Here is a 20141-nt window from a genome sequence, read left to right as displayed (position 1 = left end):
ACTCTATACATCCTTGGTTAGGCCTCATTTAGATTATGCTGCACAGTTTTGGTCACCGTATTACAGAATGGATATAAATTCTCTGGAAAATGTACAAAGGAGGATGACAAAGATGATCCCATGTATCAGAAACCTTCCCTATGAGGATAGACTAAGGGCCCTGAAACTGCACTCTCTAGAAAGACGTAGAATTAGGGGGGATATGATTGAGGTGTATAAGTGGAAGACAGGAATAAATAAAGGGGATGTAAATAGTGTGCTGAAAATATCTAGCCTAGACAGGACTCGCAGCAATGGTTTTAAGTTGGAAAAATTCAGATTCAGGAAGGATATATAAAAGTACTGGTTTGGTAATAGAGTTGTGGATGAGTGGAACAAACTCCCAAGTACCGTTATAGAGGCCAGAACGTTGTGTAGCTTTAAAAATAGGTTGGATAAATACATGAGTAGATGTGGGTGGGTGTGAGTTAGACCTGATAGCTTGTGCTACCAGGTCGGTTGCCGTGTTCCTCCCTTAAGTCAATGTGACCTGACCTGACTAGGTTGGGTGCATTGGCTTAAGCCGGTAGGAGACTTGGACCTGCCTCGCATGGGCCAGTAGGCCTTCTGCAGTGTTCCTTCGTTCTTATGTTCTTATGTTCTTATATGGAGTATTCTGTTAGGTAGTGTATTTAAAAAATAATAAAGTTAGATTGGGTTTTAGGTTTAACATTTATGTGATATAATTGTGAGAAACATTTAAGATATACAATTTATAAGGTTCAGTTATTCAGTATTTATTTGGTTTTGGGTGAGTAAGTGATCTTTGAGAAGAGACTTGAATTTATAAACAGGTAGTGTTTCTTTTATATTTACAGGTAATGAATTCCAGATTTTAGGTCCTTTTATGTGCATTGATTTTTTGCATAGCGTGAGATGGACACGAGGAACATCAAAGAGTGATCTGTGCCTTGTGTTATGGTCATGTGTTCTGTTGAGGTTGGCAAGATGTTTGAGGGGAGGGTTAATATCAGAGTTAAGTGTTCTATGTATGTAATAGGTGCAGTAATAAGTATGGATGTTTTGTATGGTGAGTAGGTTGAGTGTTTTGAATATTGGTGGAGTGTGCTGCCTGTAGTGAGAATTTGTTATCATTCTAACTGCAGCCTTTTGTTGGGTAATTAGTGGTCTGAAATGGTTAGTTGTTGTTGAGCCCCATGCACAAATTCCATAGGTGAGATAGGGGTAAATAAGAGAGTGATAAAGGGCCAGGAGGGCTGACTGTGGAACATAGTACCGTATCTTCGATAGTATGCCTACAGTCTTGGAAATTTTCTTAGAAATTTGTTGTATATGTGTATGAAATTTGAGTCTATTATCAAGGTGGATTCCTAAGAATTTTCCCTCTGTTAGCTTTGTGATAGGTGATCCGTTTATCATTATGTTAAGAGGGACATCTGTAGCTCTGCTACCAAACTGAATGAAGTAGGTTTTGTCAATGTTTAGTGTAAATTTGTTAGTCCTCATCCAGGTAGATATTTTCTGTAATTCGGTGTTTACAGTATTGGCTAGCGTGACTGGGCTCGGGTGGGAGAAGACGTATGTAGTGTCATCTGCAAATAGTGTGGGTTTGAGTAATTGCGAAGCATTTGGTAGGTCATTTATGTATAGGAGAAAGAGAAGAGGGCCAAGGACACTTCCCTGTGGGACACCAACTGTAATTGGTTGCGCAGAAGAGTTTGCCCCATTTGCGTACACATATTGGCTTCTGTTGCTGAGGTAAGACTTGAGGTAGTTGAGGGAGTGCCCTCTTATACCATAGTGTGACAATTTTACGTGGAGCAAGTCATGGTCAACTGTATCAAAAGCTTTACGTAAGTCAATGAAGATCCCCAGTGGGACTAATATTTTCTCTATCGCAGTGTATATATGTTCTAGCATGTGTATAATAGCATCATTAGTATTTTTATTTGGCCTGAATCCAAATTGGCAGGGGTTGAGTATGTTTTGGGAGATAAGGTAGGAGTAGATTCGTTTATGAATTAATTTTTCGAAGATTTTTGAGAGAGGGTGTAAGTTGGATATTGGCCTATAGTTATTCAACTCTGTTTGGTCTCCTCCTTTGTGGATCGGGGTGACCCTTGCTATTTTGAGAACTGTAGGGAAGGTGGAGGATTCAATGGATTTGTTAAAGAGTGTTGCAATGATTGGTGATAGCACTTGTGACACTTTTTTGTATATAAAGGGTGGTAAGGTATTTAAATCTCCTGCCTTGTTTTTCAGTGCGTTGATAATAAGGGAGACTTCGTATGGGTTAGTCGGAGCTAGGAACAGTGTGTTCGGGTAGTTGCCAGTGAGGTAGTCATTTGGTTGGGTATCTGAGCTTGGGATATTATTGGCAAGGTTTTGACCTATAGTGGAGAAGAAATCATTGAGTCTGTTTGCTGTTTCTGTTGATGGGAGTTGGGGTTCATCTGATTTTGCTAATTTTATTGCGCTATTTCGTGATATCTTTTTTGTTCCCAGAATTTCTGATAGGGCTTTCCAGGTCTTTTTTATATCACCTCGTAAGTTGGATAATCTGTTCTCATAATACAATTTTTTTGCCTTTCTTATCAGGCTGATTAGGATTGACGAGTAACGTTTTGTTTGGTCTCTGGTTATGTGACCCATTCTGTACTGTTTTTCATATCGGTGTTTTGTATTTATGGATTTGAGAATGCTGGGTGTTAACCAGGGACTGTTCAGTCTCTTAGCTGTCATCTGTTTAGTTTTTTTAGGGCAGTGCTTATTATAGAGGTATTGGGTCTTTTTTAGAAAATTATTAATACATTCGTCAATCTGTATAGATTTCTAGCTCAGTGTGCCAATCAATGTTTGTTACTGCTGTTGTGAAGTTATTAATGGCTGCCTCATTGTGAAGTCTGAAGGTGACTTTAGTAGTGTCTTGGGGTATTTTACCAAGAGTTGTTATGAGGAAAGTAGGGTAGTGGTCTGTGGTATTATCTGTAATTATGCCTGATTTTAAAGGGGATATGGTGTTGGTCCAGATGTGGTCAAGTCACTCTGTCTGACTTTTTTGGGTTATCCTAGGTTCTCTACACATATGCTGCTATGTATGATAATTCTATGTAACTGTATTGTGTATACCTGAATAAATTTACTTACTTACTTACTAGTCTCTGTAACTCTTGTAGGTTTTGTTACTGTTGGTAGCAACATGCAGTTACTCATTGTGTTTGTAAATTCAGTAAGGTGTGGGTCCTGGTCTTGCAGGAGATTTATATTGAAGTCACCTGAGAGTAGTAAGTGATCTTTGTTCATGCGTGCATCAGTTATCATACTTCCTAGGTTTTGACTAAATTGGCTAATGTTTGACTGTGGAACTCTGTAGATGTTTATCAATGTGAGAGGTTTTTGTAGGTATTTGGATTTGAGTTTAGCTATTATATATTCCCCATGTTCATTCCTTGTGCAAGTATTAGTGATACATTCTAGTTGGTCCGAGTAGTATATTGCTGTGCCACCCCCTTGTTTGACTGGCCTACAGTTGTGTATGGCTGTGTAACCAGGAATGGCATAGACATCTGTAGTATCAGGCTTCCATTCAAAATACAAATACATTTTGACCCAAATCAACACATTAAACACTTATTAGGCACTATAGCTTCGGAAATTAAATAATTTCCACAAAACTGTTATCTGTTTTACAATAATTTTTTTCGTCCACTGAATATATCATTGCTTAGTTAATTTTAAGCCTACCCATAATGCTCTGCATACAAGGAGCTTTGGCATGCTGCATTTTAAAAATTATATTCCTTGTACATCTCTGTATCATGTTCAAATAAATAAATAAATAAGAGGAGAATCAGTGGCAGCGGTGGTACTGGCACCAGCATCATCAAGAGTGAGCAGTGTACCATGATGGCGTCCAGGATGATGTTCTGCCCTGGTTACAGGCACTTCTTACTGAGAAATATTACTCCCTCACCTGCCAGGGTAAGACAATATTACTCCTTCACCTGCCAGGGTAAGACAATATTACTCCTTCACCTGCCAGGGTAAGACTATTACTCCCTCACCTGCCAGGGTAAGACTATTACTCCCTCACCTGCCAGGGTAAGACTATTACTCCCTCACCTGCCAGGGTAAGACTATTACTCCCTCACCTGCCAGGGTAAGACTATTACTCCCTCACCTGCCAGGGTAAGACTATTACTCCCTCACCTGCCAGGGTAAGACTATTACTCCCTCACCTGCCAGGGTAAGACTATTACTCCCTCACCTGCCAGGGTAAGACTATTACTCCCTCACCTGCCAGGGTAAGACAATATTGCTCCCTCACCTGCCAGGGTAAGACTATTACTCCCTCATCTACCAGGATAAGATAATATTACTCCCTCATCTACCAAGGTAAGACCATATTGCTCCCTCACTGGCTTAGCGCTTCTTTTTGATTATAATAATAATATAATATTACTCCCTCACCTGCCAGGGTAAGACAATATTACTCCTTCACCTGCCAGGGTAAGACAATATTACTCCCTCACCTGCCAGGGTAAGATTATTACTCCCTCACCTGTCAGGGTAAGACAATATTGCTCCCTCACCTGCCAGGGTAAGACTATATTACTCCTTCACCTGCCAGGGTAAGACAATATTACTCCTTCACCTGCCAGGGTAAGACAATATTACTCCTTCACCTGCCAGGGTAAGACAATATTGCTCCCTCACCTGCCAGGGTAAGACAATATTGCTCCCTCACCTGCCAGGGTAAGACAATATTGCTCCCTCACCTGCCAGGGTAAGAATATTGCTCCCTCACCTGCCAGGGTAAGACTATTACTCCCTCACCTGCCAGGGTAAGACAATATTGCTCCCTCACCTGCCAGGATAAGACTATTACTCCCTCACCTGCCAGGGTAAGACAATATTGCTCCCTCACCTGCCAGGGTAAGACTATTACTCCCTCACCTGCCAGGGTAAGACAATATTGCTCCCTCACCTGCCAGGGTAAGACTATTACTCCCTCATCTACCAGGATAAGATAATATTACTCCCTCATCTACCAAGGTAAGACCATATTGCTCCCTCACTGGCTTAGCGCTTCTTTTTAATCTTTATTTACTACAAGTACATGTACAAGGTATACAGCCCTAGCTGACAACAATGACATACTACTACATAGAAAGCCACTTGTTATGCGGTGCATTTCGGACAAATTAGGTCAGTGTCCCAGGATGCGACCCACACCAGTCGACTAACACCCAGGTACCCATTTTACTGATGGGGAACATAGACAACAGGTGGAAAGAAACACGCCCAATGTTTCTACTCTGGCTGGGAATCGAACCCAGGCCCTCGCCGTGTGAAGCGAGAGCGTTAACCACCAGGCCAGGCCACCAGGGTAAGACAATATTGCTCCCTCACCTGCCAGGATAAGACTATTACTCCCTCACCTGCCAGGGTAAGACAATATTGCTCCCTCACCTGCCAGGGTAAGACTATTACTCCCTCACCTGCCAGGGTAAGACAATATTGCTCCCTCACCTGCCAGGGTAAGACTATTACTCCCTCACCTGCCAGGGTAAGACAATATTGCTCCCTCACCTGCCAGGGTAAGACTATTACTCCCTCACCTGCCAGGGTAAGACAATATTGCTCCCTCACCTGCCAGGGTAAGACTATTACTCCCTCACCTACCAGATTAAGATAATATTACCCCCTCACCTGCCAGGGTAAAACAATATAACTCCCTCATTTGCCAGGGTAAGACAATATTGCTCCCTCACCTGCCAGGGTAAGACTATTACTCCCTCACCTGCCAGGGTAAGACTATTACTCCCTCACCTACCAGGGTAAGACTATTACTCCCTCACCTACCAGGGTAAGACTATTACTCCCTCACCTGCCAGGGTAAGACAATATTACTCCCTCACCTACCAAGGTAAGACAATATTACTCCATTATCTGCCTGGGTAAGACTGTTACTCCCTCACCTGCCAGGGTAAGACAATATTACTCCCTCACCTACCAGGTTAAGATAATATTACCCCCTCACCTGCCAGGGTAAAACAATATAACTCCCTCATTTGCCAGGGTAAGACAATATTACTCACCTACCAGGGTAATACCACCTTGATCTAGTATGTCATCATTACTTATTTCACCAGGTCATCCAGTACACTGCCTGGAGAACTCGCTGGCGTCGGCGACTTCATCAAATATTCACCCAGGAATAACCAAAAATCTCGAATGCTCAGGATAGGTAAAGCGTGATAAATGAAGACATACAGTAATATATAAACTGCGTCGGGAAAATAATAAAAATTGCTTTATCTTGGCAGTACTTGAGAAAAATCCTGTTCACCTCATGATGATGGTGCACATTTAGCAACCATCATCACTATCACTGTATTATTAGTCTCAAAATACAAATTCAAAGTTTATTCTCTATAAGGATTACAATGCTGAGTTTACAGAATTTGGTTATTGTGTGGTTTACATGTAGTAAAATAATGATTACAGAGTGTACCACTAGAACACCTAGCATGGCTAGGCATTTCGGGCAGACATAGTTTAATTCTTAATTTTAAAATATTACAAATTATGAGGTAAGTTGATATTATGGCTAAGTGACTAAATACTAGTTTGAGAGTTTAGTAATGTGAATGCTTTTGTTTTGGCACAGTACATAGTTTCAGTATTGGAGTATCACAGGATTCATTATTTTAAGATTGAGATTAATATTTCTGTTTATGGTCAAATGGGTGAGTGAGTGCAAGTGTGAACCACCAGGTGGTATTCGTGTAGTTAGTTGACGGGGTGTATCAGGGAGATAAGATGTTTTCTAATGGTAGTTTTGAAGGTGATGAATGTGTCTGCAGTTCTAGAGTTCTCAGGTAGGGTGTTCCAGATTTTAGGGCCTTTGACATACATTGAATTTTTGTAAAGGTTTAGTCGGACACGGGGAATGTCGTAGAGATGTTTGTGTCTGGTGTTATGCCTGCGGGTTCTGTCACAACTATCAAGAAAGCGTTTTAGGTCAAGGTTGATATTGGAGTTTAAGGTCCTGTAGATGTAGATTGCACAGTAGTAAGTGTGGATGTACTGAACAGGGAGTAAGTTTAGATCTATGAAGAGTGGGGGGGTGTGTTGCCGGGGATGGGATTTAGTGATTATTCTTACTGCAGCTTTTTGTTGGGTTATTATTGGCTTTAGGTGTGTTGCTGCAGTTGATCCCCAAGCACAAATAGCATAGGTGAGGTATGGATAAATAAGTGAGTGGTATAATGTGAGAAGGGCATTTTGCGGCACGTAGTATCGTATCTTGGAGAGGATCCCAACCGTTTTGGATACTTTTTTGATTATGTGTTGGATATGGGTGCTGAAATTCAGGTTGTTGTCATGGTATAGGCCTTGGAATTTGCCCTCATTATGTCTGGTAATTAGAGTGTTGTCAATCTTAATGTTAATTTGTGCATCTCCTGCTCTGCTACCAAACATAATATTGTAGGTTTTGTCAGTGTTAAGCGTAAGTTTATTGGCTGTCATCCAAGTCGATATTTTGATCAGCTCCTCATTAACAATGGTGTTGAGGGTGGCAAGATTAGGGTGAGAGATGACATAAGTCGTGCCGTCAGCAATGAGTATGGGTTTCAGGTGTTGGGAAACGTTTGGAAGAACATTGATGTATATGAGGAAGAGCAGGGGACCAAGGACACTTCCCTGCGGGACTCCAGTATCAAGTGGCCGTGTTGTTGATGCTGTGTCTTTAAAGGTGACATACTGATACCTATTATTAAGGTAAGATTTGAAATAAGCAAGTGCAAGGCAGGTAGTAATTAAGTTTATTTGAGTACAGGTACACACTAGTACAATTATCACACCTAGTAACATACGTGTAAATTACTTTGAATAACAAAAAATGGTCAAGACTTATTACTATTGGGACCCTACTGTATTACAGAACTTAATTAATCATTGAATTTCATAGCATATTAAAAATGAAGTGAAAGACTGGCAATGACTGAAATATTAGGTATATACACTAATTATCAAACCCCAATGGAAATAAGTCACTCTGTCTGACTTTTTTGGGTTATCCTAGGTTCTCTACACATATGCTGCTATGTATGATAATTCTATGTAACTGTATTGTGTATACCTGAATAAATTTACTTACTTACTTACTTACATAAGAACATAAGAACATAAGGACGAAGGAACACTGCAGAAGGCCTACTGGCCCATGCGAGGCAGGTCCAAGTCCCTACCGGCTTAAGCCAATGCACCCAACCTAGTCAGGTCAGGTCACATTGACTTAAGGGAGGAACACGGCAACCGACCTGTTAGCACAAGCTATCAGGTCTAACTCACACCCACCCACATCTACTCATGTATTTATCCAACCTATTTTTAAAGCTACACAACGTTCTGGCCTCTATAACGGTACTTGGGAGTTTGTTCCACTCATCCACAACTCTATTACCAAACCAGTACTTTCCTATATCCCTCCTGAATCTGAATTTTTCCAACTTAAAACCATTGCTGCGAGTCCTGTCTAGGCTAGATATTTTCAGCACACTATTTACATCCCCTTTATTTATTCCTGTCTTCCACTTATAAACCTCAATCATATCCCCCCTAATTCTACGTCTTTCTAGAGAGTGCAGTTTCAGGGCCCTTAGTCTATCCTCATAGGGAAGGTTTCTGATACATGGGATCATCTTTGTCATCCTCCTTTGTACATTTTCCAGAGAATTTATATCCATTCTGTAATACGGTGACCAAAACTGTGCAGCATAATCTAAATGAGGCCTAACCAAGGATGTATAGAGTTGAAGAACAACCTGAGGACTCCTATTATTTATGCTTCTTGATATGAAGCCAAGGATTCTATTAGCTTTATTGCGAACACTTATGCACTGTTGTCTTGGTTTCAGATTACTGCTAACCAGAACTCCTAAATCTTTTTCGCAATCCGTAATATTAAGATCTACATTATTTAGTTTATATGTGGCATGGTTATTGTCCTGTCCAACATTTAGAACTTTGCATTTGTCTATATTAAACTGCATCTGCCACTTCTCCGACCACTGCATCAGTCTATTCAAATCTTCCTGGAGTGCTCGAATGTCCTCGTCAGAATGAATTCGACGGCCTATTTTGGTGTCATCGGCAAACTTGCCGATGTCGCTCTTTATGCCCTCATCTATGTCGTTTATGTAGATTGTGAACAGCAGGGGGCCCAACACTGACCCCTGTGGAACACCGCTCGTGACGCTTCCCCACTCTGATTTCTCCCCATTTATGCAAACTCTCTGCTGCCTATTTGTCAACCATGCCTCTATCCAGGAAAAAATTTCTCCTCCTATTCCATGTGCTTTAATTTTCCTCAATAGTCTCTGATGTGGGACCCTGTCAAAAGCCTTACTGAAGTCCATATACACAATATCATATTCATTACCATGATCTACCTCCTCAAATACCTTAGTGAAAAAAGTTAATAAATTCGTAAGGCAGGAACGCCCCTTTGTAAAACCATGCTGAGATTCGTTGATTAATTTATGCTTTTCAAGGTGGCTACGAACTGCCTCGGCAATTATTGATTCCATAAATTTTCCCACTATGGAGGTTAGGCTTATTGGTCTATAGTTCGAAGCTAAGGACCTGTCACCTGTTTTGAAAATAGGTATCACATTTGCCATTTTCCACTTATCTGGCACCATGCCAGTTTGTAGTGATATGTTGAAAAGATTAGCCAAAGGTGTGCTAAGCTCCTCTTTACATTCCTTTAGAACCCTTGCATACAGTTCATCAGGGCCTGGGGATTTGTTAGGTTTTAATTTATCTATTTGCCTAAGGACCATGTCACTTGTGACCCTAATAGTGCACAGTTTATTATCGTCCTGTTCTACATAATTTATCATTACTGGAATATCGCTGGTATCCTCCTGTGTAAAAACTGAGAGGAAGTATGTGTTAAAAATTCTACACATTTCCTTATCACTGTCAGTGAGCTGACCCGAGGAACTTTTGAGTGGGCCTATCTTGTCCCTGATCTTACTTCTGTATACCTGAAAGAATCCTTTTGGGTTAGTCTTCGATTCTCTTGCAACTTTAACCTCATAATCTCTTTTTGCTTTTCTAATTCCCTTTTTTATTTCTCTCTTTAACTGAATATATCGATTTCTTAATTGCCCCTCTCCTCTTTTGATTTGCCTATATATGCCTCTCTTTTGACCAATCAGATATTTTAATCTATTGTTCATCCATTTAGGATCATTTTTGTTTGATCTGATTTCCCTATTTGGAACATAATTTGACTGAGCAGCTAGAACTATGCCCTGGAAAGCATCATATCGGCAACCATCACCACCTACCTGACCCCTAGTCAGGTCATTCCAGTTCAGCCCACCTAAGTAATTTTTCAGTCCTATGAAATCAGCCAAGCGAAAGTCAGGGACGGAGACTTGATTGCCATTATTAGGGGAATTCCATGATATGTTAAAACTGAGTGATTTGTGATCACTCTCCCCAAGCTCATCATTAACCTCAAGATTATTAATTAGTGTTTCCCTACTGGCAAGAACCAAGTCAAGGAGGTTATTTCCCCTAGTTGGCTCTGTCACAAACTGTTTTAAAAAACAATCCTGGATCGTATCAAGAAAGTCACCTGACTCTAAATTTCCTGTCAAATTGCTCCAGTCAATCTGTCTATAGTTGAAATCTCCCATTAGCACAACATTTTCGTATGTAGATGCCTTACGAATTTCGTCCCATAGAAGTTTACTGCACTCCCTATCAAGATTTGGGGCCCTGTAAATCACACCCAAAATTAGTTTTTCTCGGCCCTCGAGAAGCTGTAACCAAACAGATTCAGTGGCTGACGCTTCTAATTTAATATCTTGTCTAACACAACAATTTAAATTGTCTCTGACATACATCGCTACTCCACCACCTTTCCTGTTGACCCTGTCAGTGTGGAATAATTTATAGCCTTGTATGTGACATTCAGAGGGCATCTCTCTATCTTTCAGATTGAGCCAGGTCTCTGTTATAGCAATAATATCTATGTTTCCTGCACTTGCAATTAATCTTAGCTCATCTATCTTATTTCTAACACTCCTGCTATTAGTATAGTAAACCTTAAGGGAGCTAGTCCCTTGCTGCCCTCTGCTGTCCCCCTTTGTTTGCTGACCTGTTCTATTGTCTTTATTTATAACTTCATGCTGAATGCCTTTTATACATTTACTGTTTCCAACCCTAGTGTTGCAACCTGCTTGTTTCCCACACACACCCATACCTCTATCTTCCATCAGTTTAAAATCATAGGCATTTCACCAATGGCCTTCTCAATCGAGTCTGCAAGTGCTACCACCCCTGCCCCAGAGAGATGAACCCCATCCCTTGCATACATATCATGTTTGCCATAAAAGTTGTTCCAGTTGTCAATGAATGGGATTGCAAGTTCCTTGCAAGTTTCACTGCAAGTGGCTTTATCAAACCTAGAATGTTTCACTGCAAGTGGCTTTATCAAACCTAGAATGTTTCACTGCAAGTGGCTTTATCAAACCTAGAATGTTTCACTGCAAGTGACTTTATCAAACCTAGAATGTTTCACTGCAAGTGGCTTTATCAAACCTAGAATGTTTCACTGCAAGTGGCTTTATCAAACCTTGAATGTTTCACTGCAAGTGGCTTTATCAAACCTAGAATGTTTCACTGCAAGTGGCTTTATCAAACCTAGAATGTTTCACTGCAAGTGGCTTTATCAAACCTAGAATGTTTCACTGCAAGTGGCTTTATCAAACCTAGAATGTTTCACTGCAAGTGGCTTTATCAAACCTAGAATGTTTCACTGCAAGTGGCTTTATCAAACCTAGAATGTTTCACTGCAAGTGACTTTATCAAACCTAGAATGTTTCACTGCAAGTGGCTTTATCAAACCTAGAATGTTTCACTGCAAGTGGCTTTATCAAACCTAGAATGTTTCACTGCAAGTGGCTTTATCAAACCTAGAATGTTTCACTGCAAGTGACTGTATGAATCCTAGAATGTTTTGCCACAAGTGGATTTATCAACCCAAATATGTTGTCATTCCCATTCATATTCAAATTCAAATGTTTACTTCTCTGTAAAGATTACACTGGGTGGCTTACATATTATAAAACAATAATTACAAAGAAGGCCACTAGCATGCCTAGCATGCCTAGGCATTTTGGGCAGACTAATAATAATTCTTACTCTTTATTACAAATTACAAATGATTAAATGGATTTACAATAGTGAGATAGTTCAGAACATTAAGATTATAACAATTTGTAAAATTAGTAATGAGAATAGTTTTGTCTTGGCATGATACACAGTTTCTATTAAAGCTCCTATATTAGATTATCTCAGGCAAACTTAGGACTAGCTTGAGATTAATTAGGCATTAGCTATATTTGGAATTCTATATTTACAGTCATTTGGGTCAGTGTAGGTGTAAATGAGGAGGATGTGTGTGCGCAAGAATGGATGGTTTTCATGTAGTTAGTTGATGGTGGAGTATCTTAAGAACATAAGAACGAAGGAACACCGCAGAAGGCCTACTGGCCCATGCGAGGCAGGTCCAAGTCCAAGTCACCCAACCTAGTCAGGTCAGGTCACATTGACTTAAGGGAGGAACACGGCAACCGACCTGGTAGCACAAGCTATCGGGTCCAACTCACACCCACCCACATCCACTCATGTATTTATCCAACCTATTTTTAAAGCTACACAACGTTCTGGCCTCTATAACTGTACTCGGGAGTTTGTTCCACTCATCCACAACTCTATTACCAAACCAGTACTTTCCTATATCCTTCCTGAATCTGAATTTTTCCAACTTAAACCCATTGCTGCGAGTCCTGTCTAGGCTAGATATTTTCAGCACACTATTTACATCCCCTTTATTTATTCCTGTCTTCCATTTATACACCTCAGTCATATCCCCCCTAATTCTACGTCTTTCTAGAGAGTGCAGATTCAGGGCCCTTAGTCTATCCTCATAGGGAAGGTTTCTGATACATGGGATCAACTTTGTCATCCTCCTTTGTACATTTTCCAGAGAATTTATATCCATTCTGTAATACGGTGACCAAAACTGTGCAGCATAATCTAAATGAGGCCTAACCAAGGATGTATAGAGTTGAAGAACAACCTGAGGACTCCTATTATTTATGCTTCTTGATATGAAGCCAAGGATTCTGTTAGCTTTATTGCGAACACTTATGCACTGTTGTCTTGGTTTCAAATTACTGCTAACCAGAACTCCTAAATCTTTTTCGCAATCCGTAATATTAAGATCTACATTATTTAGTTTATATGTGGCATGGTTATTGTCCTGTCCAACATTTAGAACTTTGCATTTGTCTATATTAAACTGCATCTGCCACTTCTCCGACCACTGCATCAGTCTATTCAAATCTTCCTGGAGTGCTCGAATGTCCTCGTCAGATTGAATTCGACGGCCTATTTTGGTGTCATCGGCAAACTTGCCGATGTCGCTCTTTATGCCCTCATCTATGTCGTTTATGTAGATTGTGAACAGCAGGGGGCCCAACACTGACCCCTGTGGAACACCGCTCGTGACGCTTCCCCACTCGGATTTCTCCCCATTTATGCAAACTCTCTGCTGCCTATTTGTCAACCATGCCTCTATCCAGGAAAAAATTTCTCCTCCTATTCCATGTGCTTTAATTTTCCTCAATAGTCTCTGATGTGGGACCCTGTCAAAAGCCTTACTGAAGTCCATATACACAATATCATATTCATTACCAAGATCTACCTCCTCAAATACCTTAGTGAAAAAAGTTAATAAATTCGTAAGGCAGGAACGCCCCTTTGTAAAACCATGCTGAGATTCGTTGATTAATTTATGCTTTTCAAGGTGGCTACGAACTGCCTCGGCAATTATTGATTCCATAAATTTTCCCACTATGGAAGTTAGGCTTATTGGTCTATAGTTCGAAGCTAAGGACCTGTCACCTGTTTTGAAAATAGGTATCACATTTGCCATTTTCCACTTATCTGGCACCATGCCAGTTTGTAGTGATATGTTGAAAAGATTAGCCAAAGGTGTGCTAAGCTCCTCTTTACATTCCTTTAGAACCCTTGCATACAGTTCATCAGGGCCTGGGGATTTGTTAGGTTTTAATTTATCTATTTGCCTAAGGACCATGTCACTTGTGACCCTAATCGTGCACAGTTTATTATCGTCCTGTTCTACATAATTTATCATTACTGGAATATCGCTGGTATCCTCCTGTGTAAAAACTGAGAGGAAGTATGTGTTAAAAATTCTACACATTTCCTTATCACTGTCAGTGAGCTGACCCGAGGAACTTTTGAGTGGGCCTATCTTGTCCCTGATCTTACTTCTGTATACCTGAAAGAATCCTTTTGGGTTAGTCTTCGATTCTCTTGCAACTTTAACCTCATAAAAAATCTCTTTTTGCTTTTCTAATTCCCTTTTTTATTTCTTAGGGAGATAAGATGTTTTTTGATGGTAGTTTTGAAAATGGTGGCAGAGTCAGCAGTTCTAGAGTTTTCAGGTAGGGAGTTCCAGATTTTAGGCCCTTTAATGTACATTAAGCGTTTGTATAGAATTAGTCGGACACAGGGAATGTCATAAAGATTTTTGTGTCTGGTATTATGCCTATGGGCCCTGTCACAAGTATCAAGAAAGTGTTTTTGTTCAGGGTTAATATTGGAATTTATGGTTCTGTAAATGTAGTTTGCACAGTAGTAAGTGTGGATGTTCTGAACAGTGAGTAAGTTTAGGTCTTTGAAGAGGGGGGGGGGGTTGCCTAGGATTGGATTGCATGAAAATTCTTACTGTGGCTTTTTGTTGGGTTATTATTGGTTTTAGGTGGGTTGCTGCTGTTGATCCCCATGGACAAATGGCATATGTGAGGTAGGGATAGATGAGTGAATAGTATAGTGAGTAGGGCTGATTGTGGTACATAGTAATGTATCTTAGAGAGGATCCCAACAGTTTTGGATGCTTTTTTGTGCTATGTGTTGGATATGGGTGCTGAAATTCAGGTTGCTGTCAAGGTGTAGGCCCAGGAATTTGCCCTCATTATGTTTAAGTAAGTAAGTAAGTAAGTAAATTTATTCAGGTATACACAATACAGTTACATAGAATTATCATACATAGCAGCATATGTGTAGAGAACCTAGGATAACCCAAAAAAGTCAGTAAGAGTGTTGTCAGTCATAATGTACAGTTGTGCAACACCTGTTCTGTTACCAGACATAATATAGAAGGTTTTGTCAGTATTAAGTGTAAGTTTATTGGCAGTCATCCAGGTTGATATTTTTTTATAGCTCTTCATTAGCAATGGTGTTGAGTGAGGCAAGATTTGGGTGGGAGATGACAGAAGTCATATTGTCAGCAGAGAATTGGTTTCAGGTATTGATACATTGGGAAGATCATTGATGTAGAAGAGGAAGAGCAGGGGACCAAGGACACTTCCCTGTGGCACTCCAGTGTCAAGTGGCCGTGTAGATGAGGTTGTGTCCTTAATGGTGACGTATTGATATCCCCTTTAGTAAGGTAGGATTTGAAATATATAAGTGCATGGCCTCTTATACTGTACCGTAATGGTCAATGAAGAGTCCTAATGGATATTCCTTTCATGAGAGACTGAATGGTTGATGTGTCATTCACATTGTTTCATTAGGGGACTGACTAAAAAATTTGACTACCTCATTTTAATAATACAGTAAGATATTTGAAATTTATCACTCTTTACCTGACTAGACTTAAGTAATCTTTAAGTATTAGGTTAAGTCTGCCTGAAATGCTCTGGCATGATAGTGGCTTTCTTTGTACCAATCAAATTATGGAATGTAAACATACATTGTAAGCTTTGCAAAGAAATAAATTTTTTTTGTTCACATTGTTTCATTAGGATGGATAATGAGAACCTTCAAAACTAGGGAGGCCAAGCCCATGATGACACTCTTCAGGTCTCTTGTTCTATCTAGGCTGGAATATTGCTGCACTCTAACAGCACCTTTCAAGGCAGGTGAAATTGCTGAACTAGAAAATGTACAGAGAACCTTCACGGCACACACAACTGTGATAAAACACCTCAGTTACTGGGAACGCTTGAAGTTCCTAAACCTGTACTCCCTAGATTGCAGGGGGGAGTGATACATGATTATATACACTTGGAAAATTCTAGAGGGACTAGTACCGAACTTGCACATGAAAATCACTCTCTATGAAAGCAAAAGACTTGGTAGACGATGCAACATCCCCCAATGAAAAGCAGGGGTGTCACTAGCACGATGAGAGACAACACAATAAGTGTCAGGGGCCCGAGACTGTTCAACTGCCTCCCAGCATTCAGTATTATTCTTAAAAACCACCTTGACTAATTTGCTTTAGTATTAAGGTTAAATAAAACTGTAATACAGTTAATCACTACTACTTTTAAGTAGTTACTATGTACTATTATCTGTCTAGTTTTAAGTAGTTACTATGTATTAAGATTAGTCTGCCTGAAATGCCCTGGCATAATAGTGGCTTTCTTTGTACTTAGCAAACCAAAATTATAATTACATATTGTAACCTTTACAAAGAAATAAAGCTTTATCTTTATCTTATCTTTATAATGGGGATTACCAGTAGACCTTTGTCTTCAAGCAGGCACTGGACAGGCACCTAAAGTCAATACCTGACCAGCCAGGCTGTGGTTTGTACGTTGGGTTGCTTGCGGCCAACAGTAACAGCCTAGTTGATCAGGCCCTGATCCCCCATGAGGCCTGGTCACAGACCGAGCCATGGGGGTGTTGACCCCCGGAACCCTCTCCAGGTATACTCCAGGGGACTGACTGGTTGATAATAATAGTAATTTTTATTTTAGCATGATACTGTACATGTTTGTACAAAGGAGTATAACAATTGGAAGTACATGCCAAAACCCCCTTTACATGTACATGTATATGCAGAGCATTTTGGCCAAACTTAAGACTAACTTATGATTAATAAGGCAATAACAGTGCAATAATTGTACATATGGTCATTAGGTGAGCTGCAATGACTACAAGAAAATTCAATATTCTATTAGTTTGATAGAGAAGAATTACACTTTTGATTATTAACCTGAGGTGGACACCTTGGAATGATTGACATTTGAGAGGATTACAGATATTGAGAGTAAGTATATGTATATTGATTATGATGTTTTACTTATGTTCATGATATTGAGCAAATGCATGTATAGTTTTTACATATTTATTTATGATGGACTGGGATAAGTTAAGGAGATAAGGTGTTTTCTAATTGTAGTTTTAAAAATGCTAGCTGAGCCAGTGGTTCTGGAGATTCCTGGCAGTGTGCTCCAGATTTTGGGTCTTTTTATGTACATTGAGTTTTTGAGAAGATTTAACCTGACATGAGGAATGTCATAAAGATTTTTGTGTCTGGTATTGTGTCCATGGGTCCTATTGCAACTGTCAAGAAAGCACTTAAGGTCAGGATTTATATTAGAATTGATTATTCTGTAAATGTAGTTGCACAGTAGTACTGTATGAGTGGATGTTTTGTATAGTGAGTAGGTTTAGGTCTTTGAAAAGTGGGGAGGGGGGGGGTTGTCTAGCCATGGATTGTGTGATCATTCGCATTGCAACTTTGTGCTGGGTTACTATTGGTTTTAGGTGATTTGTTGTTGTGGAGCCTCAGGCACAAATAGCATAAGTAAGGTAGGGGTAGATCAGTGAATAGCACAGTATAGTGTAAGTAGTGCTGTTTGTGGTACATAGTAACGTATCTTCGAAAGTATGCCAGATGTTTTAGATACTTCTTTGTGATGTGTTGGATATGGGTGTTGAGTTTCAGGTTGCTGTCAAGGTGTAGACCCAGGAATTTTCCCTCGTTATGTTAACCAATAAGGTTGTTGTTAAGTATAATATTGAGATGGGCATCACTTGCTCTACTCCCAAACAAAATGTAAAAAGGTTTGGGAGTAGAGCAGGTGAGGTCCAACTAAATATTATGCTTAACAACATCCTTATTGTTAAACATAACATGGGAAAATTCCTGGGTTGTTCGATGTGTCGCTCACATTTTCATGAAAGGACTGCCGATGTGTCAGTCACATCATTTCATGAGAAGACTGACAACTGCTTAAGTGGTTCATTCAGTGTTGCTGAGATGGAAAACATTCATTCATACTACTGTGCATACTATGTATACAGGACACTTAATTAAAATACAAACCCTATGTAGAAATGCTTCCTGGTTAGCTGTAACAGAACTTGTAGGCACAAAATTATCTTTGATATCCCCAGTGTTTGACTCAATGTGAGTTGAAGCTATGTGCTTAAAAGTCCCTGAAATCTGAAATCTTTTTCCTGAAACTTCCAAGTGTTCCCTTTCGGCCAACCACTTCAATGTGATTTTTAACAGCAGTATATTATGCAAACAAACTTTATTTCTTTCTGCAGTATTACAAAATGTAGCTTTCATATAATAAAACACTGTTAAGCACAAAAGAAAGCCACTTGTTTTTCTGCAATTTCTTTCAGTTTCCATATATGTACAGTGGAACCCTGGTTAAAGGCCATTGTGGAAATCGGCCAATTTTGAAATCAAGTACTTTTATTGGCGAAATTTTGCTCCTGATATCAGCCATGCTCTCAGAAATCGTTGGTATGAGATGTGTCGCCACCGACCGGCGACGCTCTTCCTCATGCGTATGACACTCCGTCTGTGTGTCTTTCTTGTTGGATTAGGAATACATACTTTGCGGCTTCATCCATTGTTTCTGGTGCTTTTTTGTTAATTGCAACTGTGAAATAAGCCACCATGGGGCCAAAGAAAGTTCAGAGGCCAGCCCTTTGGTAAAGATGGTGAGAAACACGATAGAATTCAAGAAAGAACTCGTAGAATGAGTTGCAAAGTTTTGTGGAGAAATATCACTACCACCCTCTACAAAGGTAGAGCATGGTAGTGATGGTGGTAGAGGGTGATAGTGATGGTGGTAGAGGGTGGCAGTGATGGTAGTAGTGGGTGGTAGTGGTGGTGGTAGAGGGTGGTAGCAGTTGTGATGGTGGTAGTGATGTGGTAGAGGGGGGTAGTGGTTGTGATGGTGGTAGAGGGGTGGTAATGATGGCAAACAACGAAGATGTTGGGAAATTGTTGTTGGTGTGGACCAAGAAAAACAGTTAGCGGGAGATAGTGTTATGGAGGCGATAATTTGTGAAAAGGTAAGGCAGTTGCATGTGGATCTCGTAAAGAATATGCCAACCAGTCTTCAATAAAGGTATGTAATGTTCATTTATAATTAAAATTACTGCTTTATATTTCTTTCTCATTGTTTTCTGTATGTAAAACTATAGGCATTCTTGAAAAAATGTATTTTTGTTAATATTTTTGGGTGTTTGGAATGGATTAAGTGGATTTACATTATTTCTAATGGGAAATATTACTTCGATTTTAGGCCATTTCGGGTTTAGGCCTACCTTCTGGAATGGATTATGGCCTATAAGCAGGTTTCCATTGTACATTGTTAATTAGTTACTGAAAATATGAATCTTCGAGAGACGCTAACAAAACAAGACACCAGGATGACACAACTCGAGAACAAAATCCTCAGTCTTGAACAAAAGTTAACAACACCAGGAATGACTAACTGTGACAAGACCATCCAAACAGTCATAGATAGCCATACCCAACAAATAATATCTCTTAATACAAAGGTTGAAGAAGCAGTAAAAGAATGGAAGAACAACTTAGATAACCAGTTCAGCGACTACTTTGCTCTCCAAGAAGATAAAACTGAACAAGATAAACTATCGGACGCAGTAATAGTTAACAGTCCACTTTTTCCCAGTGATATGAACCAAACAAACAGTAAAGAAATTACTCTGCAGATCATAAAGGACCAAACAAGTGTTATTGTACCAGAGTCTGAAATAAAAGAAGCCAGGTTACTAGGATCCCATGGTAGAAAAAGTGTTATGCTTAGATTCCACTCACATGACAGGAAAAAAGACTTAATAATTGCATCTATTAAAGTAAAGAAAGAGGTATACATAAACGAGTGTCTTACCAAAAAACGTCAGAACCTCCTGTATAGAGTCAGAAAACTTAAGCGGGAGAATAATGACACAAT

The 20141-nt window shown here is 39.8% G+C and overlaps 1 protein-coding gene across 4 annotated transcripts in view; it reads left to right on the top strand.

Annotated features, from left to right (window-relative positions):
- Positions 1-3850: 3850 nt before the first annotated feature.
- The window catches only part of LOC128705316 (2,4-dienoyl-CoA reductase [(3E)-enoyl-CoA-producing], mitochondrial), a 145485-nt gene continuing 129194 nt past the window's right edge, over positions 3851-20141 (top strand). The window contains exon 1 of one of the 4 annotated variants that reach the window (XM_053800532.2): positions 3851-3981. In XM_053800532.2, coding sequence (XP_053656507.1) covers positions 3904-3981 — 78 coding nt within the window. In that variant the 5' untranslated portion in view covers positions 3851-3903. Of the gene's footprint in view, positions 3982-7644; positions 7789-15427; positions 15572-20141 lie in introns of those variants that run through there. The other 3 variants (XM_053800542.2, XM_070092150.1, XM_053800537.2) reach the window with 3 other exon arrangements.

The sequence above is a fragment of the Cherax quadricarinatus genome, chromosome 3 (assembly GCF_038502225.1).
Source record: "Cherax quadricarinatus isolate ZL_2023a chromosome 3, ASM3850222v1, whole genome shotgun sequence".
NCBI classification, from domain to species: domain Eukaryota; kingdom Metazoa; phylum Arthropoda; class Malacostraca; order Decapoda; family Parastacidae; genus Cherax; species Cherax quadricarinatus.
Note: the sequence above shows the minus strand (reverse complement) of the source record. Positions and strands in the feature narration are given on the sequence as shown.